The sequence below is a fragment of the Biomphalaria glabrata genome, chromosome 16 (assembly GCF_947242115.1).
Source record: "Biomphalaria glabrata chromosome 16, xgBioGlab47.1, whole genome shotgun sequence".
Taxonomy (NCBI): Eukaryota; Metazoa; Mollusca; class Gastropoda; family Planorbidae; genus Biomphalaria; species Biomphalaria glabrata.
Window position 1 is genome coordinate 23,919,341 of NC_074726.1, and position 25,584 is coordinate 23,944,924.

At 36.8% G+C, this 25,584-nt stretch overlaps 2 protein-coding genes across 3 annotated transcripts; both read right to left on the reverse strand.

Moving 5' to 3' along the window:
• Positions 1 to 621: 621 nt before the first annotated feature.
• On the reverse strand, positions 622 to 7,518 carry LOC106059803 (uncharacterized). Of its 2 annotated transcripts, none has more exons than XM_056014790.1 (4): positions 7,306 to 7,518; positions 4,370 to 4,491; positions 3,061 to 3,204; positions 622 to 891 (listed from the first exon to the last, which is right to left on the reverse strand). In XM_056014790.1, exons 2-4 carry the CDS (start codon positions 4,440 to 4,442, stop codon positions 644 to 646), a joined length of 465 nt encoding a protein of 154 aa, XP_055870765.1. In that variant the 5' UTR covers positions 4,443 to 4,491; positions 7,306 to 7,518; the 3' UTR covers positions 622 to 643. The 2 variants fall into 2 exon arrangements, with proteins under 2 accessions (XP_055870765.1, XP_013072937.2); XM_013217483.2 differs by having other exon boundaries at positions 7,178 to 7,312.
• A 7,041-nt stretch (positions 7,519 to 14,559) lies between these two features.
• LOC106059795 (uncharacterized) lies at positions 14,560 to 24,800 on the reverse strand. Its single transcript, XM_013217475.2, has 7 exons — positions 24,628 to 24,800; positions 23,431 to 23,623; positions 19,516 to 19,571; positions 18,230 to 19,065; positions 17,507 to 17,648; positions 16,251 to 16,402; positions 14,560 to 14,925 (listed from the first exon to the last, which is right to left on the reverse strand). The coding sequence occupies exons 1-7, from the start codon at positions 24,655 to 24,657 to the stop codon at positions 14,652 to 14,654; spliced, it is 1,683 nt and encodes a 560-aa protein (XP_013072929.2). The 5' UTR covers positions 24,658 to 24,800; the 3' UTR covers positions 14,560 to 14,651.
• Positions 24,801 to 25,584: the final 784 nt, after the last annotated feature.

Here is a 25,584-nt window from a genome sequence, read left to right on the forward strand (position 1 = left end):
TTGAAGTTTGTAGAAATAGTTCAAGGGAGACAGTAAGGGACGTTCTGCAAATGAAGAGTTAAGGGAACTGTCTACAGGTTAAATACTTGTATGGCTTCTTCTAGCCATGTTCCCTTGTTGTTGTTTTTTTCAGATTATACTTTCACTTACAATAGCACACAAGTCAAGCGAGTTAATGCGTCCACGTTGAGCGGTCATGGTTATTGAGAAGTTGTATATAGTTCATGATCATTTACACTGTTCATCAATTATAAAGTCTTAGTCGCAGATCTGTAAGCTCTATTGCAGTATATCCTATATTTTAGTTTCGCGCTGTATTATGTTCAAGTTTTTCGACTTATTAGCGAAAATTTGTGGTAAAAAAAAAGGTATGTGAAAATAATAAATAAGACTTGGAAATGGCCTCTTCATTTAGATGGGCGCATTCAAAGAGACATGGAATCTTTAAAAAAAAAAATCAGCTTAGATGAAAGTGCACTTTGTAACTTTTTTTTCTCTATTGCTTGGAGATCCAAGGCTTGATTCTACTAAATCTAGAGACAGGTTAATATCAAAAACACGATCTTAATATGTGACGTCCACAAGCAATGTAAAATAATAATTTGATACGTTGAAACTGAATCTGATAATTTAATACTTTTTATTAAACAACTTGCAACAGAAATATAGGTACAAAAAATAAACAAACAAAAATATGATTTGTCGAAGCTTTGTTTCCGTAGGGGTCATACTCTTCTGAAGATTTAGGCTTGGGGTCTGTTTGGTTGTTGCACCAGCTCGTTGCGCATGTCAGTGTGCACGTGGGATAGACATTGGTGGCCGGATCACACTGATTCCCTGAGAAGTATTTAGAACTACAGTCTCTGGTTACTGAGTTTATTCTTTCATAGTCTGTGGATAATGAACAGTGCTTTTATATGCCTATAATATACATAGTCTTGATCTATAGACAATATTATAGAGAACCATTTCGTTCTTGAATTAAAACTACACATCGTTATTAGGTATTTTCGTTTTCTATAAAGAACGTAAAGGCCCACATCAGATTCGGGTTTAGATTTAACAAGGCCCTAAGATATGAGATTTGGGACCCCTTGTAATCAACATAAGCAATATCTTCCAAATTAGTGAAAATATCCTAAAATCATTTTTTTTTGGGGGGGGGGGGGGGCTCCCAATCAGTAGGGGGCCCTAAGCTACAGCTTTTGTTGCCTACAGGTACATTCAGCACTGGCATCTTCTCTCTTTGGCTTAATACTAATATTGTAAACAGTTTATACCTTAAAACAATGTGTCCTAAACTTGTTCCTCAACGGAACACCTCGCACATTCGGACTATTCAGTGGAACACGTAGCTTATTTTTTAAGAGAGGTTATTCACGGGTGGCCTACTAGTTAACTATTCCAGTAGTTTGTGGAACACCTATTCAGGCCTCACGAAACACTAGGGTTCCGCGGAACACAGTTTGGGAAACACTGCCTTAAAGGAATTAATGCTTTGATAATTCAGAGCTGCGAGTGATGTTTGGTAATATCATCATCATCATTGGCCTCCTTCAGTCGTAGAACGGCTATGGTTCATGTCGAACAAGCGAGATGAAAGCCTGGGCATTGTTTATGATCGGAACGATGTCGCCCACACAGCAGTTCCCCCCTCTCCGCGTAGCTGATGTAACCAATATGATATAATCAACATCAAATTACCACAAACAGTTGAATACACCAAATAACTTGTTTAGCTGCGAATAAAATATACAAAAGACATAGCACTTTATACAGCTAGAATACACAAAGGAAAATAACGCTGACGTATCTCAAACGAGTAAATGACTCTGTGTGTGCGCGCGTGTGTGTTTCTGATGTAATCCCTGAATAAAATTGTGTGTTTAGGCTGAATAGATTCTGATGAAACCACGAGTAAGTGCATCGCAGTTGGGAGTGAAAGTTGAAGTGAGGAGACAGTGACTTGGCAGAATTGAAGTCTTTGGTTAACATTCATGACTAGATGCATGACGCGTAGAACGTAATAATCTTCTTTTTCTTGGAGTAACGTCTGTATTTTATAAGATAAGACTTGTCAGAATTTAAGTCATTGGTTAACATGCATGACTAGATGCATGACGCGTAGAACGTAATAATTTTCTTTTTTTGTGAAGTAACGTCTGTATTTTATAAGCTAAGGTAAGACTTGTCAGAATTTAAGTCATTGGTTAACATGCATGACTAAATGCATGACGAGTAGAACGTAATAATTTTCTTTTTTGTGTGTGAAGTAACGTCTGTATTTTATAAGCTAAGGTAAGACTTGGCAGAATTTAAGTCAATGGTTAACATGCATGACTAAATGCATGACGCGTAGGATGTAATCATCTTCTTTTTTTTAAGTAACGTCTGTATTTTATAAGATAAGATAAGACGAGTAGTTTAAAGAAAGATTTTTTGTTTTAAATTGTTCAAGATATCACCAGAATTGTGTTTCTACATCGAAGTTGAAAGCTGTGTGTACATTTTGTCTACATTTCGACTGCAAAGCTAGATAGGAGGATCCTAGCAATGGAATTGAGACGCTCCAGAAAGATCCTAGGGATCACATTTAAAGACCGCATCACAAACGAAGAGATTAGAGACAGAGCTACTACAGCCATTGGACCGCACGATGACCTCATGGTAATTGGTATAAGCCTAGATGCCAGAAAGGCTTCAACAATAGTGAATAACAAGTCCATTTTTTTAAAGGAGATCTGTTTTTCAATATATCACATAGAATGTATTGGTACATTGGAATGTGTGGCCCTGTAAGTAAGATGGACTGATCGTGACAAAAAAAATCATATCGCGAGGCCCCTTGAGCCACCCCTTATTCCTGCTTACTGTGGCTTTAGGAACGTAAAATAAATCTTGTATTTAAAAAAAAAATCTCTATATCTTTGTTCCTGTATTGATGAAACTACCTTTTGCAATTATGTTAGACGATATACTGTCCTCAGCTAATGCCTTGTTTAAAAAAAAAAATCACGTGACAATCTATACCATTAGCGAAAATGACGTAATGAAACTTACTTGCTGTGTAAACAAATCGAGTCAGACATTGGTCTGTGCACTGTATTTTGATTGTTTTGATAAAACTCTCTGGGCTCTTGACGCATTCAATGTCAGTCAGTCCGTCCGTCCCGGCGAAAGTGTACGAGCAAGCCAGACACTCCACTGAAAGATAGACTCAGGTCTGTATAATTTCAATGCAAATAAACTTGGTAAAAATTAAAAATAATACTTTAAATAAATGGCTTATCTAAGGGGAAGAACCGCAACATCATTACCATATATCTTAATACTTAAGGTTTAACTCCTCCTTTTCATATAAAATGATAAAATGATATTAATTAATTAGGCCTATCATCCCACTAAATAAAAAAATAATTGTTTTTTTTTTATTGATTCATATATTGTCATGGAACATCAATAATTGCGCAAAATTTCAACTTGATCCGAAAATGGGAAGTGGTAAACAAAAGTGTACAAAATGTGTACCAATTAGACGGAGTGAGTTATTATAAGCTTTGTATAAAAGAAAACACAATAGCAATATCCATTTCCAAACCTAATATTCATAAAGAAAAATGTTAGATCATGAGTCTGGACTTTGTAGACTAGGCATATATCCTGTAGTTTGTAAAACCAAAACCATCCACTGGTTTTGTGCCATGTAGGATTGTTTTTTATTGTCCTTTTGATCGTTTCATTATATATGCAATATCATTCCAGTAAATGTAAGAATTGTGTAGTTGTTTTTTCTTGTTTTGAGACTTTAGTCATCACGGCACTGTCCAATTCGAGTCCTCTTTTACAATGAGTGATAAGCCACATTAAGCAGAATACTCAGTGGTGTACCGAGGGTGGCAGGTGTCCCAGACTCTCGGGACAGCAAGCCTTTCCATCTTCTAACAGTGTTTGCAAAAAACTCTCACCGGTATAGATTTACCAGATACCTGCACTCACAGAAAGGACAAAAAGGAGGAAAAAATTTTGCGAAAACGGACACAAGAGAAAAATAAAACAATATAGAATTTAAACAAGCAATAGAAAAAAATACTTTTAAAAAAACCCAAAGATTATCTATGAAAAGAAACGCTAATTATTGCCATTTATCTGAAAATTACAGGGTTCAGCTCCCTTTGTGCTATATAAAACAAAATTAATTAATTAGTACTAAATGATTAACTAATTGGTTAACTTTTGGATTGATTCGAGTATTGTTATAGACTATGAATAATTGTGCAAAATTTAAACTTGATACGAGAATGGGAAGTGGGAGAGACGTGTACCAGTTTGTCTCCAAATGTTTCCAAACCTCAAACTATGTTCAACTTACCAGACAGACTAGGTGCTATCATGTTGAACAGAACGAACATGAAACAAAACAAGGAGTCTTTACTTTGACCCATGTCCTAAGGTTTGGTCTCGTCACAGAACTAAGTCACTTGTTGTAAGAACCTTTCAAATAAAGGGAAAACATTTGGATTAGTAATCAAATTAAAACACGTGTAAAGGTATACATATACATACATACATACATACATACATACATACATACATACATACATACATACACATATATATATATATATATATATATATATATAGATAGATAGATAGATATAGATATAGATATAGATAGATAGACAGACAGACAGATAGATAGATAGATAGATAGATAGACAGACAGACAGATAGATAGATAGATAGATAGACAGATAGATAGATAGATAGATAGATAGATAGATAGGTAGATAGATAGATAGATAGATAGACAGATAGATAGAAAGACAGATAGATAGATAGATAGATAGATAGACAGATAGATAGACAGACAGATAGATAGATAGATAGATAGATAGATAGACAGACAGACAATCTCAATCTCTCTCTCTTTCTCTCTCTCTCTCTCTCTGTATATATTTATACATATATACTATATATAGTATATATATATAGGTTTGTGGTTCTGATAGAATCTGAGAAATTTAAATCTCCTCAGGCGAAAACAAAAAGGAAAGGATAAATTACCTACACGCTTGGTACGTATTGAAGTTATCAGGTTAAACTGGGGACATATAGAGGCCAGAGACCGTCAGACACACAACACCAATGAAAGATTTTAAATCTATCGGTTAGTTTCACAATAACTAAACAACAGTGGCATCACTTGGGGGGGGGGGGAGTTGCTGCGGTGTGGGTGGCACTGGTGGACACCCAACAAAGGGTGGCACCCAAGTGGAAAAAAAATACACTTTTACGTTAGCAGATAAGTTCCAGTGGCCAAAGACCTGAACATGTTCATGTACAATAAATCTAAAGATCTAAATCGTCATTTTGTTTTCTGATACAAATAATTCTGGTTGAAATTGCATCCAATGTCCCAAACTTTATTGACTTGACCTACTTTATATGACCAGCTAAACGTGAAGCCTTACTTTCAGCTCTGTACAAGTTGCAGGGAGACTTGAGTTACAAAGACTGCTTGCATCAATACTATTGAATTGGTGACAAGCACTTTACATCAGGAGGTGGAACTTGACCGCTTTTATCAAGTGATATTAGTTTTCAGACATTAATAAGTAATACCGAAATCTCACATTCCATTAGCGTTAATTCCACATAATCAGAAGTATGAAAGAAACAATGGAAGTTTCTAGGGATAATGATGTAATGGAATTAAGGGCATTTACTTCAGTTGTTGACAGTAAAATAAGCTTCAGCACAGACGAATGAAATGTTACAATTATTTAAATGAGATAAACTTTAATATTTTAAAACTATAAGATGCTGTCCAGTAGACCCACTTAATAATTTTCAATATAAATATACTTCATCACTATTGATAAATTGTCATTAAAAAAACTAACACGAAAATAGGTAACCATCAGTTCATGCGGCCATTTAGCTCAATGTTTTATGGAACACTATAATAACAAACGAGCGTGAATATATTTGACCCCATGGGGGGGGGGGGGATTACACAATGAACTCACCGACACCCACCCTAGTGACGCCACTGCTAAGCAGCACTAAATTAAACTCCAATGTGGCCAACTAAATATAAGCAAGAAATTTAGCACCAAAAGAAAGTGCTTAGAAAATCTGAGTCCTCAGTGCTAAATAGTGCCAACAATGATCATGTAACATTAAAATAACATAGCTTATCAACATAGTTATATTGTGTACTATATACAATTAACATAGACATAAGTCTCGGCGATTAGAAATATTTTTACCAATTTTTTTTTTCGTTTAGTTTTTAGCTTTCGCAATTCGCTATGATCCTATCATTTGTAAAGACCAGCTGGGAAAAAGGAGGGAGTCTCTTGGTTTTTGATCTTTTTTTTAATGCATAAAAAAATGTTCACTCAGAACTCAAGAGTCCTCAAGGGAACTAATTTAACTTATACCATCATACCTGTCAAGTACGATTTCTTTCCATTGTTCAAGATACCAAACACAATAATTAATTATCAATAGTTATTTTGGCTATTTTTTTAAATTGATTCTTGTGTTGTCAGGTAGTAGAAATAATTGTGCACAATTTCAAGTTAATCCGACGTTGGGTGTGGGAGAAAAATCGTGTGTAAAAACTTTTTACAATGCAGAGTGAGCTGATATAAGCTTTGTGAAAAGTAAAACATTTCTGTTTCTTACATTGTATTTTTTTTTTTCATCAATGTTTTTTTTTTTTAATTAAAAATTTCACTGCAACTTGGGTTTATTCTTGTCGAACATTATTATTTTTGTGCCACTTAAGGACCTCGCAAACTATATCTCGCCCATAACGCACATATGTCATGCGCCACCACAGTCATTGTCTGTTATAGCGAATTTCGTAACTTAACTTTTTCTCGTCTTTCTGGCACAAATTTATTTACTCGGTTTGACTAAGTAGTAACGGTATATCAGACTTTGCTAAGGGATATACTAAAAGAACAAACAGCTCCCTAAATCCACAGTTTTCTCAAAAAGTAATCTACGTAGGTCACAATTAGGGTTGTGAGTTATATTTTCAGTAACGTTTGGGTTGGATTTTATTATCTTCAAATCTGAAGAAATATCCGAAACATGGTTGGAATTATTTATTGAAAGTTAAAACACATTATTTGAAAGCATGCTAGTAAGAATAATTATTAACCTTATAATATTATAGGCCTATATAGACGTTGAATGCAAACACATATATTTCTATTCCTTTGTATAAGTTTACAGGTAAATAAAGCTGGTGTATAACTGCTACGCTTGACAACACTGTAACAAACTTACCCAAGGCACGAAGGTAGATGTGTGGTTAAGATACCTGGACAGTGAGAGAATGTAGACGCTGACCTATCCAGGTAGAGGCTTTGTCGCACCTACACACAATAACTTGTCATTCGTCTTGTCTTCGTGTGTATGTGTATTTGTGTGTGTTACTCAGCCCCACCTATGTTTTAAATGTTTTAATTGTGTTCGATTAAGGAAGTCAGCGGATAAACTGTCTTATCAAGTCTGTGGCAGTGGGAAATCAGTAGCGGCGTTAGGTCAGTGTCTGCACTAAGTGGTGGCGTAAAGTCAGTGGCGGCGTTAATTCAGTGGCGGCGTTAAGTTAACGACGGCGTTAAGTCAGTGTCTGCATTCATTTAAGTCTGTGGAGGCGTTAGGTCAATATCGGTGTTAAATCTGTGGCCGCGGATATGGACTTTAAAAATTACACTTTACCTCTATGTAAAGAAAGTAGTACCTACTAAGTAGCGTCGATAGGTGATGTGATTCTGGTTGAGATAGGGTAAGTGAGGCCCGGGGGGATTTTCTAATTCTCCCCCCCCCAGCTACTAATAGCTACGCCTCTGCTTACGTTTCGACATTGCTTCACTGTGTCTTTATAATCAAATGAAAATGAAATCAGATGATACTGAGATTTACTAAAGACACAGCGCACGATCTCTACGCAATGATAGAATTCTAGTTGGAATTTAACTCCCTATCCGAGGTTTGGTGGCTAGACACAGCACATCCATCCCAGTGGCGCTACAGCCCATGGAGGGCCTAGACCTGCCTCAGCACATCTCTCCATTCTGATCTATCCTGTACTTTACTTCTCCATGTCTAGACTTTTACCTGTTGTAGATCTGCCTCTGCCTCATCCAGCCACCGTACTAGGAGTCTTCCTTTGGGGCGCCTGCCTTTTGGTTTTTGCCGGTGAACAATCTTTGCTCCTCTGTTTTCTGGCATTCCTCTGAGATGCCCTGCCAAACGTAATCTGTTCACACAGTACAACTATTTTTATATAAATCTGTTTTTATATGTCGGTCAAAGAAAGGAAAAGATCTATAGATTTTCATATAAATTAATGACTCCTAATCTAAAACTGCTAGAGCTGAAATTAAAAATGAAACAAAAACAGTTTTATTATTTGCCCAACAGAGCTTAAAGAGTTGGACAAGTTCAAATACCTGGGCAGCATCATAACAAACGATGGGGATGCCTACCTGACGTAGCGCGACGAATAGGAAAGGCAGGGAGCATTTTCCAAAGGCTGCTACCTATTTAGACTAGCCAAGCCATTGGACTTGAGACGAAAATACACCTACTTTACAGAATCGTCATCCCAACAGCATCCTATGCACGTGAGACATGGAAGTCATCTTCCCAAATTGAGAAAAGACTAAATGTGGCTCAACAAATATGGCTTAGACGGATTTTAGAAATCAGTTATAGAGATCGGGTTTCAAACAAGGAAATCCTATGCCGAACTGAAAGTCGACCACTTAATGAGGTTGTGACAGAGCGTCGCATGAGGTTTGCAGGACATGTTCTCCGACAAAATGAATTACGCACACCAAGAGTTGTGATGACAAAGAGGTCAATATGAGGAAAGCGCAAACAGGGACGTCCTCGTATAACTTGGCGCTACACTTTCATGGAGCACCTCAGAGCAGTGGACACCAGGTGGGAAGAAACTTCATACATTGCCAGTGACAGATCTTTATGGAGACAGCTTGCCGCCCAATGTGCCGAACAGCGCGGGAGAATCTAAGTCTAAGTAAGTCAGAATTTATTGCTCCGAGCATTTTTTTCTTTACAGGCTACTTAACAAATCTGAAAATAAAACTTGAAATTATAATACTACTGAGCTATTCCCATTTTGGTAAAGGGCTTTAATAACTTGCCATATGCATTCAAGCCAAATCCAGTCAAAAGCTTTTTTTGAAGTCTATGAAATTGTGTTTTGGTGTTGGATGCATTTTTCATTTAACAGTCTGGTATTAAATATTTGTTCTACAGTGCTTCTACCTGCTATGAAACCTTCGGAAAGGATCTCATCGGCTTTTCTGTTAAGTTGGTTGAAAATATTCTTAGCATTACCTTGTGTGTTGTTGATTAGACTGTAGTTGTGATTTATTTCGAAGTTATGCAGATCTTTGGAATATTCTGCCCACCTTCTCAAGGCTCTACGGGAGGACTGATCCTTCCAGCCTTGCCACCAATTGGAGTTCATCTCAGGTGCCCACCTTCTAAGCACATTTGATTCTTCGGTCAGAAGAGTTCTGTCGTCATTTTTAATCACTGTAGTTATAACTTAAAAACTAGCTTGTCTTGTAGGCTATTGGTTAAAGCTTTTTATGTTTCATATGCATTTTTGCTACTGGCAACTTACAAACATCTATTAATTATAGTGTACTGGTCACCGATCCACTGAGCTGTACAGTATTTTTTCTGCCAGCAAGAGATTCATTTTTTTTCTTTGTTAGTTCTTTTTTTGCATCACATAAATCAATTATGTCATTTTTTTTTCTCCATGGCTTCATTTGTCTTCGTTTTTTCACCAGGACCTCAGAGGATGACTCTTGAAAAACTGTTCTGATAATATCCGTGAGTCAATGTCCTCTTGTAAACCTAATAGGTTGAGAGCTGCAAATATCCCCCCCCCCCCCCCGGTGACCTCAACAATGTTTGGGTCTTAAATAATTTTAATAATATTGTATTTAATGCGTGGTTTCGTGGGCTTGGGATTCTTTATTTCAATTTTCACATAAAATGAAGACCATGTTATAGTCATCACTGTGTATGTAAGCTCCAGGGAAAGTTCTGGTTTAATTACCTTCGTTGATGCTAGATTTGAACCTTAAAGGAAACAGAATATTAGTCGATCTGGCTGTGAGTTTTATTATCTGATGCGTGCCACATAGTTATTCTTGGTGGTTTGTGTGGGAATAAGGTGTTAGCTACTGTGAGTTTATAGCTGCTGGCAAACTCGAGGAGGAGCCTCGTTACACACCGAGACTATCGTTAGTTGCTCCTAATCTAAAACGTCCAGTGGTTTCTGCATGGCCGGCCTTCGATGTGAATAAAAAAAAAAACCAGCGAAAAAAAAATTACGCAATTTATTAAAAACCCTTCCCGTCTATATCTAAATAGATAAATAACTGACATTCATATAGGCCTATCGCAATTTCCGTAGAAGAGACGAGTTGGACTAGCTACATAGTGTCATAGTGCTCTACTATGAGATCTGATCCAAGTTTCGCAATTATTTTGTTTAGTTCAGTGCGAGACACCCACCATTTGGAGGCACTAGGCTTCTGCCTAGTTTGCCTATGCATAAGTCTGGCCCTGATGATGCGGCTTGATGCCCATTGCTCAAATGAATTCCTATCCTGACATTCCAGTTTCCCATAATAACAATAATAATAATAATAATAATAATCTACAATACATGTATAGGTAATGCATGTGTAGTTAAAGGTGATTCTCATACTAGAGGTATTCATATGTACATGGCAGTTAATTCTGAGCTACATTGCAGTTCATCAAAGGAATTGGAGAAATTAATGTTTACCAAATTTGATCATATGTTGGGGAAAAGTAAATAAGGTTGGTCGTTGTGCTGGCCACATGACACCCTCGTTAACGGTGGGCCACAGAAACAGAGGATCTTAACATCATCTGCCCCATAGATCGCAATGGTGGGGGAAGAGGTCCAAATTCGAAAATTCACCCCCCCCCCGGGCACCCACGTAAGGGTCCCCCAAATAAGTGTCCAATTTGTTTTACATTAAATATTAAGCCAATGCCATGTTATCTTACTATTCATGTTGTTACTTAAATTAGTAACAATGTTGCATGTATTACACACATTATACTTTAGATCTAAGACTAGTGTATATAAATAAAAACAACAGAAATGGTTGATGTACATCCAATAATTATCCAGGCTGGGCATTTTTTGCTGATTATTTTTAGCAATTATTTTTAGTATTTTTATTCAGTAAAAATCATTATCGCCATATTCCACTCTTTTTAAAGTAATCATTTTGAAAGTATCGTTTGCTGTTGAAAAGAAAATTCACAAACAATGTTGATTTATGATAAAATATGCAAATGTAATTCTAGCAATGGCATTGAGATGTTAAAGAAATTTCCTCGGTCTCACATAATCGAACGAAGAGATTAGAGACAGGATTAGTACTGCGATTGGACTCTACGATGACCTCTAACTACTGTCAAAAAACGCTAATTTCTAAGGCCATATTACAAGGCCCTTAGGGCTCGCAAAGACCTTCCTTCAGGGAACAGTACCAGGAAAAAGAAAAGGCAGACAGAGACAGCGAGAAGACAACATATAAAGAATGGACGAGCCTGCCATTGAAAGAGGTGCTATCCAAGGCAAATACAGAGAAGAATGGAGAAAGTTGGTCGACAAATCTTGTGTAGTGCCCCAACGGTCCAACAGACTAAAGGATAGGTGAAGGTGAAGATAAAGGTACTTAACTATATTACCGAAAATATTCCAACGCAACTGCTGGCATTTCAATGATTTTATAATAGAAACAAGACGTGTAAAATATTCTTTAATTCCCAAGATTCCTCTTGTGTGGTTTCGCCATACTCAAGAATTGTTGGTCGGCAGTAAAGACAATTTTGTTTCAACATTCTATTTCAACTAATGACAGTGCCAGCTTATTAATTTAGCAGTTGACGTTATTTGGAAAGTTGTTTTATCAAAGTTATTTTTTATTTAAATGCATTTTATACAATATAATACACTATTTTCTACCATATTCTTTATCTTATCTTCTTATCTTGGATAATACAGATGTTACTTCAAAAAAAAAATATGATTACGTCCAACGCGTCATACTTTTAGTCATGCATATTAACCAATGACTATAATTCTGCTAAGTCACTGGTTTTCCTGGCTAGCTCAGGCAACCCATTCCATGCTCTAATAGCACTAGGGAAGAAGGAGCATTTGTACAAATTTGTCCTAGCATATAATTATATTTTCTATAGTATCCTTTATTCATTTAAAATAGCATAACCGTTCTGATTTGACTGTAAATATGGAGTTATTTAACGAATTAGTTAATCAATTAGTTATAATTAATTTAATTTTCTTTCATGTAGAAAAGGGGAGCTTATCCCTGAGTATTGATATATTTGGCAAAGATTGTTTTGTTCTTTCCCTTAGATAAGCTTTTGGTTTATTCTTCTATTTTGCTGTTCGATAGTTCAAGATCAGAAAGTTGGTAAGATAATATGAGAGAGAGAGAGAGAGAGAGAGAGAGAGAGAGAGAGAGAGAGAGAGAGAGAGAGAGAGAGAGAGAGAGAGTAAGTAAGTTAAAGAGAATTAGTCAAAGTCAGAGACGGATTTTGGGAGTCAGTTACACAGATCAGGTCTCAAACAAGAAAATTCTATGCCGAAATGGGAGTCGAACACTTAGTGAGGTTGTGACTGAGCGTCGCATGAGGTTTGCGGGACATGTTCTACGTCAAAATGAACTATGCACACCAAGAGTTGCGATAACATGGATGCCAATACGAGAGGAAAGCGCAAACAGGGACGTCCTCGTACTAGTAGGCGCCACACCTTCATGGAGGACCTCAGAACAGTGGACACCAGGTGGGAGGAGGCTTCAGACATTGCCAATGACAGATCTTTGTGGAGACAGGTTGCCGTCCAATGCGCCGAACGGCGCTGGAGGACCTAAGTCTTAGTAAGTCAAAGTCAGTCATTTGAATTAAATGGAGTTGAAGTGATTGGAAGATTAAAGTCAATATTTCACATGATACAATAATATGAGGCGATAAAAGGCTAGCTAAAAAGTGTGTCACATTGTTAAGCCAACAATTGAAGCTGTCACTATATATATTTTCTGTTGGCTGACATTGGCATAGACGACGAATGTGTAAAGTGGATGATAGGAAAGTGGATGATAAAAGTTATGCAGGATATATTTCCTAAATAGAAGAAGAAGTCGTCAGCCTTTCTCCCGATACAATTAAAAGGCGAGTGAAAAAATGAAGTTAAATTCTTCAGTCACAGTAATAATCAAAATAATTAATTTCCAAATATTTTTTATTGCCGTTAAGTGCGACCACTTAGTTTAACACCCAACTCATGGGGGGGGGGGGGGTAAATATTTTCCTAAGGAAGAAATGACGAAGTCAAATATCTTTTTTAACTGGCAGACGAGAAGCATGACGTCATAGTGTCTACTGCTTATACTATGTACACGGCCAACAAGGCAATGCTAACACTGTTCACAGTAGAAAACAAATTAGCATAGTAGGTTAAAAAAAAACATATATAGGAAAGCCAAAATATTTTTTTTTATATAACTTACATGTAGATCAAGAGCATAGACAAGTACAAAAACAATTTTTTTTGCATACCACATAGAGAATGAGAATAGACACATAATAAAACGTTTTGTCTCTTGCACTTTTTCAGCCAACAAAAGCCTTATTCCACCAATCACGGTAGCCTACTTATCACCTGGTGGTGTAAAAGCAACTTGTTTATATTTCGATAAACAACGGTAATTTTCCAAGAGAACTAAATATAGCCAAGAGAGTCAATACGTTTTACGCTTGAAGTCGACTTCTGTGAATATTAGTGTGTGTTCAATCTTTTTTTTTTTAATTTTGATAATTACTTTGTTTTTTGTTTAATCATAAAAAAGAAATTCTATTATTTCTTCTTCTTCTTTTTCCTAATACTGTTCCCTGAAGGAAGATCTTTGCGAGCCCCGAAGACCTTGTAATATTGCCATAGAAATTTGGTTATCGTTTTTTTTTTTTTACAATAGTCAGCAGTTTAACCAATCGTTGTAGTAACTATGTTACACTAAGTTACAGGCAGAGAAAGCGATTGGAAGACAACATAAAAGAATGGACGGGCCTGCCATTAAAAGAGGTTCTGTTTTATCCGAGGCAAAAGACAGTAATGGAGAAAGACGGTTGACGAATCTTGTGTGGTGCCCCAACGGTCCAACACACTAAGGGACAGGTGAAGGTGAATATTTCTTTCCCTAAACAAGATTTCCCGCCATATATTAGACTTGGAACGAGTCGTTACAGTAGGGCTCAACACAGACCTGCAACGTGGCAACGAGCTATTGGTCTTTACTGGCTACAAACTGCGACGTTGCAGATCAGCGTTAAGGCCTTCTATGGCGATTGGTCTCACTTGAAGTCATCTGATTTAACATTTATAAAATACCAATCTGTATTTAACATCCAGTACTCATAACATTTGTGTAATAAGGTGTAATAGGTTTTGCATAAATTTAGGCTAAACAAAAAATAGATGATTGGTGAATGCATACTAAGTGTTGATGAAAGATTTACGATGTCGGCAATGAAGCGTTATAACCAAACAATAAAAAGTCCGTGTTGTATTTCTCAAGGATTTTAGCCATCAAAGGTTTTGGCAAGGCGTCGTAGTCTCTTTTCAACATCTTGAGCTGTTGAGCACGGCCATTGGCTGAGCTTAGCGGAAATTTCCGGAACTGAGATTTGAGTTCCAGAATGATTGTCGTCTGGTTGTAATCGCTGAGCGTTTCCGGCAAGACGGCGTGAGACGATAGGTAGCCCACTTTCTTGAAGACTTCCCACAGCCTGTAAAAAAAAAAGGGTTGGAGAAAAAGGGGAAAAAAAGAAGAAAAACGAGGTATAAATAAACGTATATAAAGTGATGAAGGTGAGGTGGCTGAGCGGTAAAGCGCTTTACCTCCGAACCGAGGTGTCCCGAGATCGAATACTGGTAAAAACTGGATTTGTAATGTTGAGATGTTTAGGCGCCTCTGAGTCCACCCAGCTCTAATGGGTGGCTGATATTAATTATGGAATAGAAAAGGCGCTTGGTCGTTGTGCTGGTCACATGACACCATCGTTAACCTTGGGCCACAGAAACAAACGACCTTTACATCATCTGCCCCGTAGATCGCAAGATCTGAAAGGGTACTTTACTACTTTTTATATAATGTGGTATTATTAGTTTTTACTTTTTAATAGAGTAGAAACAAGCCGTTTATCAGACCACGATGTTAGCATAAGTGATCATAGCAGTCGTGCACGCAGAAATAACAGGAAACAAAGAAAGCTTCTGTTTTTATACAAACTCATAGATGAGCCATGTGAGTGTTTTCTTTGGTAACAAAAAATAATTGCCAAATGAGCATTTTTAGTTACATTTGAGCACGACTACAGTGTATCTTATCTTATCTTATATGATACAGACGTTACTTCAAAAAAGAAGATGATTACGTCCAACGCATCATCGTCTTCCAGATAAGAATATGTCGCGAGTGACTTATGACAGTAGTAGATGTTAATGTAAAGACCTGGGCGTAGCTTAAGGTAAAGAAGTGGTAATACGAAACATTTATTTGTAAATATAAAAAAATATGAACTAAAAACTTTCAATAATAAAACTCCACCACCATTCCAGCATACAAAATGTAGGCTACATTTAGGACACTATTGACTGCGATAATATTGAATTCATTTAGGAGAAAGTAACATAATTTACTTTGTACCTTTTCACCTCTCTTCGGTCACGTGTTCATTGTTTTCTAAAAAGTTGGCTAAACAAAAAAAGTTTTTTAACCACTTGTTAACTATTGCTCTGCCTTCTATATATTCTCAACCGGCCTGAAAGCACAATTCATTGATGCCATCTCTCTCTTGAGAGACTAGAACAAACTGTGGATCATCATGGCGTCTGTTTGAATTAACTCTTTCAATGCGACGTTACTTATAATATTACTCTTTGTATTGCTCTCCCTTTTTTTTAAATAAATTTTCCGGATGTGAGAATGTTCCTTGTTTTGTTTTATAAATTGGATTAGGATTTTTGATTATTTTAAAAGATTAAATGTTGAACAAACGAAACGAAACAAAATTATCTTAAGGTTTAGAAAGTCACAGTTTCTGGAACTTACTTTGTAGCCAGTTCCTTCTGAGACAAACATTTATGATAGAAGCTGTACCAGTTGATGCTGTGGATCTGGTAGTTGTAGATGATGGTGTCCAGCATCTGATTCTCCTCGCGGGAGATTTTTTCCTGCTCGGACACGATCCAGTCTAACTTGGACTGAAACACAAAGACATCGAGAAGAATAGAAACATTGAAACACAACAAAAAGTGAAAATAATAGAGTGTGAAGCATTTTCTTTTTCTTTTCTAAACAAAAATATTTGGCATAAAAAAACATGAACGAGACTAATAAAAGAAAATGTATTGTCAATGCAGTAGAAATTTCATTAGAATTTACTATGTACTGTGGTTTTCATTCAAGGAGGAATTTCGATAAATAGCAAACATTTTGGTGCATCTGAGGTATAGAACAAGAAATAGAAAAGTATTTTTTTTTCCAAAGCTTATTTCAACTCACTCCGTCTGTCTGTCTGGTAAAAAGTGGATACACATACCCAACTTTGGATCAAGTTGAAACTTCGCACTATTATACAAGACATGAATCAATAAAAAAAGTAACCAATCAGACAATTAATTACTATTTACGGGTTGCCCTGGTTGATACAACAAGGGAAACTATTCCTTTAGTATTGACAGATATGGCTAAATTTGTTGGGTTTAGCCTAATTAAATAATTGTTAACGCTATTTCTCTTTCACGCATTCTCTGATCAAGTTGATGCATTAAACAATTATTTATTGGACCTAACAAAACATGAATCAATTTTAAAAAATACTCAATTAGTCAATTAATTATTGGTAGGTCATAATTAATTATTTTTGTTTGATATCTAATAAGGGGAATATCTTGTACATTATTAATAGATATAGTTTAAAGGGCGAAGTTCTTCCCCTTTCTATAACCTTTTTAAAATGATTTTTTTTTTATTTTGTTTGTTATACACTGTACTTTTTTTTTCCAATTCATCAGTTTTGTAGGATCAAATTACTAGCTTTTTTTTTTTTTTTTTTTTTTTGCAGCACACTGTAGTTTATATTTTTTAGTTGGCAACAGTTATTTTCAGTATGGCTGGATTGGCTTTGTTTATTCTGTGTTTCTATCCAAATCTGTCCCGTTCTTCCATTTGATCTTTTCTTACGTTCACCTTACACTATATCGCCATTTCTTCACATAAGCTTTTTCTTCTTTTTCTCTCTTACTGAAAAAGAAGAAACTCTAACGAACTGAACGTGCTCTGAGTATTAAATGAAAGCTCTTTACCTGCCTGAGTATCAGGTGGGTGTCGTCCCTGATAGTCTCCACGTGCCCTATGATGTTGGGTTGAAAAATGCAAGGGTTGCACAGTTCAGTGACAGGCGCCCAGTGCTCATTGTACAGAGGAAGCGTGTACTCCACAAACTCCCTGTTGGTGTAAAATGTACGCGAGTGGTATTCAAGGTGCATCAGAATCAATAAAAATTATGGATTTTACCACACAGGCTGGTTGTAAAGTGTTTTTTTTTTATTTGTACATGTAACACTTTCACTCGTTAATTCCCTTTTCAGACTGATGTAAAGCTCACAATGGTTCTATGGCCAATTGTTAACGACGGTGTCTTGTGGCCAGCACAATGATCTACCATCTTTGATTATCGTGACAAGTGCCAGGTACTAATTACATTTGGATGGACATCACCTTCACCTAACCCTTGGTCAGTTTAACGATTGGGGCACCACACATGTTCTGTCGATGGCTGGACTTAGGGCCGTTCTAAAAAATCCTAGGGAATTACGCTCGTAGCCCCCCTTCCTTTTTTTTTTTTGGAAAAACGAGTTATCAAATCCCCTTTTTTTCGGATTCAGATTGATAACTTTTATAATCATGTGTTTAAATTGCTATTTAAACTCCTTATTTTTTTAAATTTCAAATATATTTGATTACTAAGGAAAAAATAATTTGTAAATATTTTGTTTTAATAAAAGCTAGATTTTATACTGACTGACCTGAAAGTTATAGATTTTGGACACTTTGTTTCTGCACCGGAAGTTTTCATAGCTATCCCAGCGCTGGTCCAGAAGTCAATCAGAAAGAACTTTTCCAGGTAACAGCTCCAGAGTCTCTCCAACGGGTGTCTCACGAAAAGAACACGCGTGGTCTTCAAGATGTCAGTCTGGTCCTCCTCCGACCTGAAGCTCTTTCTGGGCAGGTTGAGGTGACTTGTATACCGGATGTCGTACTTTGAGATCTGGAACGGCGACCGTATGCCCAGTTGCGCTATTTCGTGTGACACCTTGTTCAAGAATGAAAACATTTGCTCCCAGTATGTACAAGCCGCCTTGGGCACCTTGCAGTAAGATAAGTTGTACTGGGGCAGATAGTATATGTCCGAGTCTACTTTGTTTGGAACTTTGAGGAAGTCACACATGATTTTAGTGTGGTTAAGACGCCTTGCTACCTCCTCGCTGACTTTAACGAGATCAGGCAATGGCCTGGATGGTCCTGATTGTTGCGCGTGCCCAATAGGGGCCCTGGAAGTTGGTTTTGCTACAATGTGATTTGACACAATAGGCTGAGGGACTGGGACTGCTGGTGGACCTTGAACAGACACTGCCGCAGATCGGTTCACAAGTCCAGGAGGCCCAAGTTTGGATATATTTGCAGCTACCTCAGGTAAAGACCGGACGACTTTGTTTATTACAGCAGCGGCATGCGCAGACTCCGAATTGACAGGATCTTCACCAGACTCAATGACTACGGACGGCTGGTCCTCTTTGAAAGGTCCAAGAGGTAAAATTGGTAACCTCGTTAAAGGCTCATATAGCCTCGCATCTACTGGATACTGAAATTGCACAATAAAAAAAACAAAAAACATTTATTTTCAATTATATATATATCATTTGCACACAAAAGAGAGAGAGAGCGACAGACAAAATGAGAGGTAGAGAGAGAGACAGAAAGAGAGAGAGACAGAGAGAGGGACAGAGAGAAACACAGAGAGAGAGAGACAGAGAGAGATAGAGAGAGGCAGAGAGAGAGAGGGACAGAGAGAGAGGGACAGAGAGAGAGAGAGACAGACAAAAACAAAGAGCCAGAGACAGAGAGACAGAGAGAGAGAGAGAGAGCAGACTTTTAGTTTTCATTACACTCATCGGTCACTAAGATTGAAGGTTTTTTTTTTTTCGCGTAGAACCAATTAACCCAAAGAGGCCCATGCATTTAACCTGAGACCAAGAAGCTCGACACTGACTCTCTTGTAAGGATGAGTGTACGAGCTTTAAAGCAAACTTACATTATTATGAGCTACGAGCGGAAGTTGCCAGTCTTTGTTCGTTTCTTGTATATATTCTGAAAATGTAAACAATAGATTAATGTGAACTATTCAAACTTCCGTTACACATATTTAGCCACATATATAAATCTTATCTTATCTTATATAATACAGACGTTACTTCAAAAAAGAAAATGATTACGTCCTACGCGTCTTACATTTAGTCATGCATATTAACCAATGACTTAAATTCTGCCAAGTCACTGGTTTTCCTGGCTAGCTCAGGCAACCCATTCCATGCTCTAATAGCACTAGGAAAGAAGGAGTATTTGTACAAACGTTATATGTCATGATCTTAATTGTATTATCTGTCAGTTGTGGATATAACAAAACTAAAATACTATGCATTTATAAACTAGTTCTTCTACAGCCAAGGGCAGCAAAAGCAGAGGGGCGGAGCTTATGGGCGATTGTTACATGCGATCTTTGTTTATGACAGGCGTGTCAAACATAGCGTTCGCGGGCCGCATGCGGCACCCAGCCACTTTGAATGCGGCCCGTTTGGCCACCTCAAGAATGATCAAAATAATGTTGAATTATTAAGCGTTTAACAGTCACCACTACTTTTCAGGTAAAATATTGACTGCGAAAAAAAAAAAAAAAAAAAAAAAAACGTAACAATCAACTTCGTTGAACTTATGAACTATTCTTACATGATCAGATTTTTAAAGCAAATAATTTCTCGAAAATTTCGTTTATTTATTAACTTCGAATTATCTTTCAAGTTATCTTTTAAGTTTAGTGTTGATTTGTTCACTTTGTAATTATTGTTAATTGCTAATAATCACATTATAAATAAGCCAATATGTTAAATTTAGACTTACATTCGTCACAAATCATTTAGTGAAGGTGATTTTATTTAGGAGTGTGTCGTTAAAGCTGCCGAAGTAATTTGTCCACAAAAGGTGAAAGTATTTAAAAAAAATAACATTAACTAGGAACATACTGGGAGATAAAATAAATGACATGTCAGTCAACTTGCGTAAACAATTAAAGAACAAAATAGCTGATTTAGAATTATTTTCATTGGCTCTCGATGATTCAACGGATGTAGAGGGTGTAGCACAGTTGGCTATATTCTTAAGGGCATGTGACAGGAATTTTGAAATACATGAGGAACTACTTGAGCTCTGTTCTATGCATAACACCACAACAAGCGAGGATGTTTTTGAGAAATTACTGGAGGTGATATTACAGTACAATTTACCTTTGGTAAAATTAGCCAGTTTAGTAACGAATGGCGCACCAACCATGATTGGGGTTAGAAATGGTGTTCTTGCAAAGCTGCTTGTAAAATAAGAGAGACTGTTGACATTTTTAAATTTGCTCATTTTCAGTGCATCATTCACCAAGAAGCATTATGTGCAAATCAAATACAGTTTCAACATGTGTTAAGACCAGTTTCAGTCGCTATCAATTTTATTTGTGACCGTGGCTGAAATCATCGCCAGTTTACAATGTTTGTCGATGACATTGGACACGAATTTGATTGTGCTCCCTACTACACAGAAATCCGCTGGCTCTCAAGTCATAAAGTATTGAAGAGATTTTTTTGCACTGCGTGAGGAAATTGTATAGTTTCTGAACATGAAAGGTCAACCTGCTGAACAATTCCAAACTGACGAATGGGTTCAGGATTTGGTATTTGCAGTTGATCCCATTGGTCACCTACAAGACTTGAATTTGAAACTTCAAAGTAAAGACAAAATTGTCACAAGTGCGTGTGATCATGTGAAGTGCTTTCAAGCAAAGTTACAACTGTGGATATACCAAATAGCAGGAGAAAACCTTGTTCACTTCTCAACGTGATAAGAACTAAAAAGATTAAATACGGCTGCTACATTTGGTAAAAATGTCTTACACCTGGAATCGTTGTTAGATGCTTTCAATGAACGTTTTCGTGACATCGTTTCATACGAGCAAGAATTTTCGCTATTTGTATCTCCATTTTCATTTGCACCTGAAAATGCTGCTAATGTACAACTAGAGCTGATAGAATTGCAGTCAGATTCTTTGTTGAAAACGAAGTATATAGAAGTGGCTGTGCCAAAATTTTACAGTTATTTATCTGAACGGTACGTTGAATTTTGGAAATTTGCAGACAGATTTCTTGTTATGTTTGCTACTTTCTCTGTGAGCAGTTCTTTTCCATAATGAAAGCTACAAAAACACCTCACCGTTCGAGATTATCTGATCAAAATTTGTCATCAATTAGGAAAGTGTCAGTGGCAAACAAACTTCAACCTGATATTAATATACGTGTATCCCAGAAAAGATGAAAAGCATCAGGACAACAAAAATAATGTGTAGTCATTTCTAATAAACAGAATAATAACAACATCATTAATTATGATATTCTATTGTATTGTTTCTAATTTACATAAAACTAGTAGGTTATATTATCCAACTGATTTTTGGCTGCGGCCATTCAGGTCATAGTTAGTTTTTATGCGGCCCATACACCTTAATGAGTTTGACATGCCTGGTTTATGATAATGGACCTCATTCACCAATCGTAAACAAACAACATTTAGCTACGTGATAATATTGATAACACAATGAAAAAAACGTATCGCGTGACAGCCTTTATGGATTACGTAATTTGTATAGAAGAGATAGAGAATCACGTGGCTAAATGTTGTTTGTTTACGATTGGTGAATGAGGATTGTCTTTTGTAAAGGCACGATTAGGAATCTGTTATTTCATTGAAAGGGAAAGAGAGACAATGACGTGACAAATAAAAACAAGACGAGGAATTTAGTAAGAATAACGAAATGTAAACAGACTACTTCTGAAGGCAGTTTTTTTATGGACATAACGATTTAGTTAGACATCAATGACGCGACAAGTAAAAAACAAGACGAGGATTTTAGTAAGAATAACGAAATGTAAACAGACTACTTCTGAAGGCAGTTTTTTATGGACATAACGATTTAGTTAGACATCAATGACGCGACAAGTAAAAAACAAGACGAGGATTTTAGTAAGAATAACGAAATGTAAACAGGCTACTTCTGAAGGCAGTTTTTTATGGACATAACGATTTAGTTAGACATCATTCGACGGTTTCTTACGTTTGTTATTAATCTTCTTGTTCGACATTCGCTTTCAGCATCGACTAACTTGTATTGTTGGCCTTTGGCCTTGTTATTTGAGCTCATTATTTGATTGTTTGAATAAATCTACTACACTGTATTGCAGTAGCGTATTGATACAGACGAAGACTGTGGTACAGATTATATTAGAATGAGTGGCAGAGGCTCTGCATATTTGTATGATGACCTGATGGTGGCAAGGGAACCTCCATATCGCGATTCCACCTCAGGAGTGTGTCCAATTCATCACCCCCAAAAGCCGTTCCTGCACAACTTGAAATATTAATGGTATAAAATTGTATTAAGTGATTAAAAAGCTATAAATAATTGGCAGAAGAAAAGCGTCAGATAAAAAAAAAACAAAGCTTATGACGCTAGCTCCAGCTGCAATAACCTGCCCAATGTGCAGCCAAACATTCCGAGATCACATAGGTCTCACCAGTCACATAAGGAGACACAAAACCCCAACGCAAAGCCCTTATCCCCACCCCTGGATGACAATAGTGGTCATCATCGACAGAGGCGTAGTGAGGAGGGGAGCAAGGAGCACGATGCCCAGGGCGCCACTCTAAGGGGGGCGCCACACGCAGCCTATATTTCTATGTGATATTCGTGGAAAAAGGGGGCAGGGGAGCCCAATAATGCCATTAATATCCAGGGCGCACGTTTTGCTCACTACGCCCCTGATCATCGAACTACTATGGATAAACAATATAATAATTACATTTTGAATTACCAATTTCATTTATCTTCAACTTAATGGCAATAATAGAAATGTACCTTCTGAACTGGTGGAAGCGTAGATAATGATGGTGATAAATAAAATAGTGGCTGCGTAGATAATCTTTTTAAGGTATCGACATCTCCGCAGTTTCTTTTTGATGTGCTCTGTGTCAAGTTGGACTTGTGGTAGCAGACGATCATTCGAGTCTTTCCGGTTTCTATTCTTCATGAAAACTATCTGATTATCTCCCTTTGAAGTTAGAAGACAGTATTACATTTTTAAAACAGAAATGTGATATCTCTGTTCTCAATGTAAAAAAAAATAATTAATCAAGTAGGCCTTATGATTACTGAATATTGGTTATAGTGAAAAAGATTTGCTATGCTTTTCCCCGTGAGGTATTATTTATTCATCTACAAACATTTATTGATTGTAATAGCAAAAAGCTACATTATTTTTGTTTACTTATAATCTAAAATCCGTAGCATTGTGATTGTTTACATTTTGTGTTGTCAACATAAACTCACGTGACGGTGACCCAGTGGCATGGAAACCAGAATGCAGCATGTTCAATGTATTTTTTTTTACATCGTCGATGGTACAAGAAAGAGAAATGGGGATAAGATACACCTTAATCTCATATCCGTCTCGACGTTGAAGAATTCCAGCAGCTGAGAAACACTAGTATAATATAAAATCTTCTCCGTAAGAAGCTTCTAAATAATCTCTAATTCAAAATATGTTTCTCGAAGTTTCTCAATTATATAATTGTAAATTTTTAATTTATGTAATAACTTGATAAAATGTAAAAAAAACAACGACATTTTAAAGCAGTATCGAAAAACTATTCTCGGGTGTAACCATCAATTAATTAGTTTACAGTTTTATTGTTGAACATAAAGAAACAAAATAATCAAGAGTATTTTGTTTTTAGGTTGTTTTTTTCCGCATTGGGTGACACAAACCCTAGTGACGCCACTGACGCGACATGGTCTTTTGGCCAGTAGATTTTTCAAATGGGACTTACTTTTAGCTCACGACTCTCCACGATACTTCAATGTGTTAATACACTACTTCAGCATGTTAATACACTACTTCAGCATGTTAATACACTACTTCAGCATTTTAATACACTACTTCAGCATGTTAATACACTATTTCAACATGTTAATAAACTACTTCAGCATGTTTATACAGACATTCAGCATGATAATGCACACCTCAATATTCTTATACACTAATCGTTTACTCACTAAAGGATAAAGTGTCAAAAAATTTCCCATCACATTATTCAATAGAGAAACATGATGAATTGTCGAGTTTCCGCTACCACATCTTGCAATCAGAAACTATTGTTATAACTTAGACCTGGCTACGTAGCTTGATAGTCCATACTCCGACCAAGAAGAAGTAGTGATAACTTAATAGCTTTATGATCTGCCCGTACCTGTCACCTTTAAGAAGCATCACGATCGATCGCTTGTCTTTTTATAATTGAAATGAGTAGTCTTATTGAACAGACAACAAAAAAAAGTTTTAATGAAGAAAGTATTGGGAACTTCAAAGGCGAATCAAGCTAAACAACAAAAGGACGTTGTTAAAGTGTAATACATGAAGATATTGTTAGAATAGAAGACATAAAAAGATATATATATATATATTTAAGCATACGTTCCGTTCCCCAAACACTTTTTTTTCAAAGTTTAAGCTCTAATGACTTGTTTCCCAACGTAAACTATTAAACGTTGAGCTTACTACATGACAACCTTGTTAACTGTCAGCCATCATCATCATCATCATCAAACTCCATTTTAATGAGGGCTTGAGAGGCTTAAACCCTCTCTTGCAAAAGCCCTGGACAGAAACACTTCTGTCTTGCGTAGCGCGTATATGTCACCATACATGATGGCTGCCTGGTCGTGCGGTTTGCACGCTGGACTGTCGTTCAGATTTATCGATGGTCCCGGGTTCAAACTCTGCCCGCTCCCATCCCCCGTCGTCCTGCGGGAGGTTTGGACTAGGAAGTAATTATCTTCAACTCTGAAGGAACATCCGAAACATGTAAAACGTTTTACAAACAGGTCTAGATTTTTTGGTTTCCCAGACCTATCGAGGCGGAGATCAGCAAGTCTGGGGCAATCAAACAGAATATGAGGCACGGTTTTCTCTTCTCCCCAGCAAACGTCGGCCATAGAAACATCATCCAACTG

Coding starts and splice junctions, on each gene's coding strand:
- LOC106059803 (XM_056014790.1), bottom strand. CDS start 4,442: ATGGGTCAAAGTAAAGACTCCTTGTTTTGTTTCATGTTCGTTCTGTTC. Junction 3,205..4,369: donor GATAGCACCTAGTCTGTCTG/GTAAGTTGAACA, acceptor TCTATCTTTCAG/TGGAGTGTCTGGCTTGCTCG. Junction 892..3,060: donor TCGATTTGTTTACACAGCAA/GTAAGTTTCATT, acceptor CATTATCCACAG/ACTATGAAAGAATAAACTCA.
- LOC106059795 (XM_013217475.2), bottom strand. CDS start 24,657: ATGGGAAATTTTTTGACACTTTATCCTTTA. Junction 19,572..23,430: donor CGCTTCCACCAGTTCAGAAG/GTACATTTCTAT, acceptor TTACATTTTCAG/AATATATACAAGAAACGAAC. Junction 16,403..17,506: donor CCCACCTGATACTCAGGCAG/GTAAAGAGCTTT, acceptor TTTGTGTTTCAG/TCCAAGTTAGACTGGATCGT.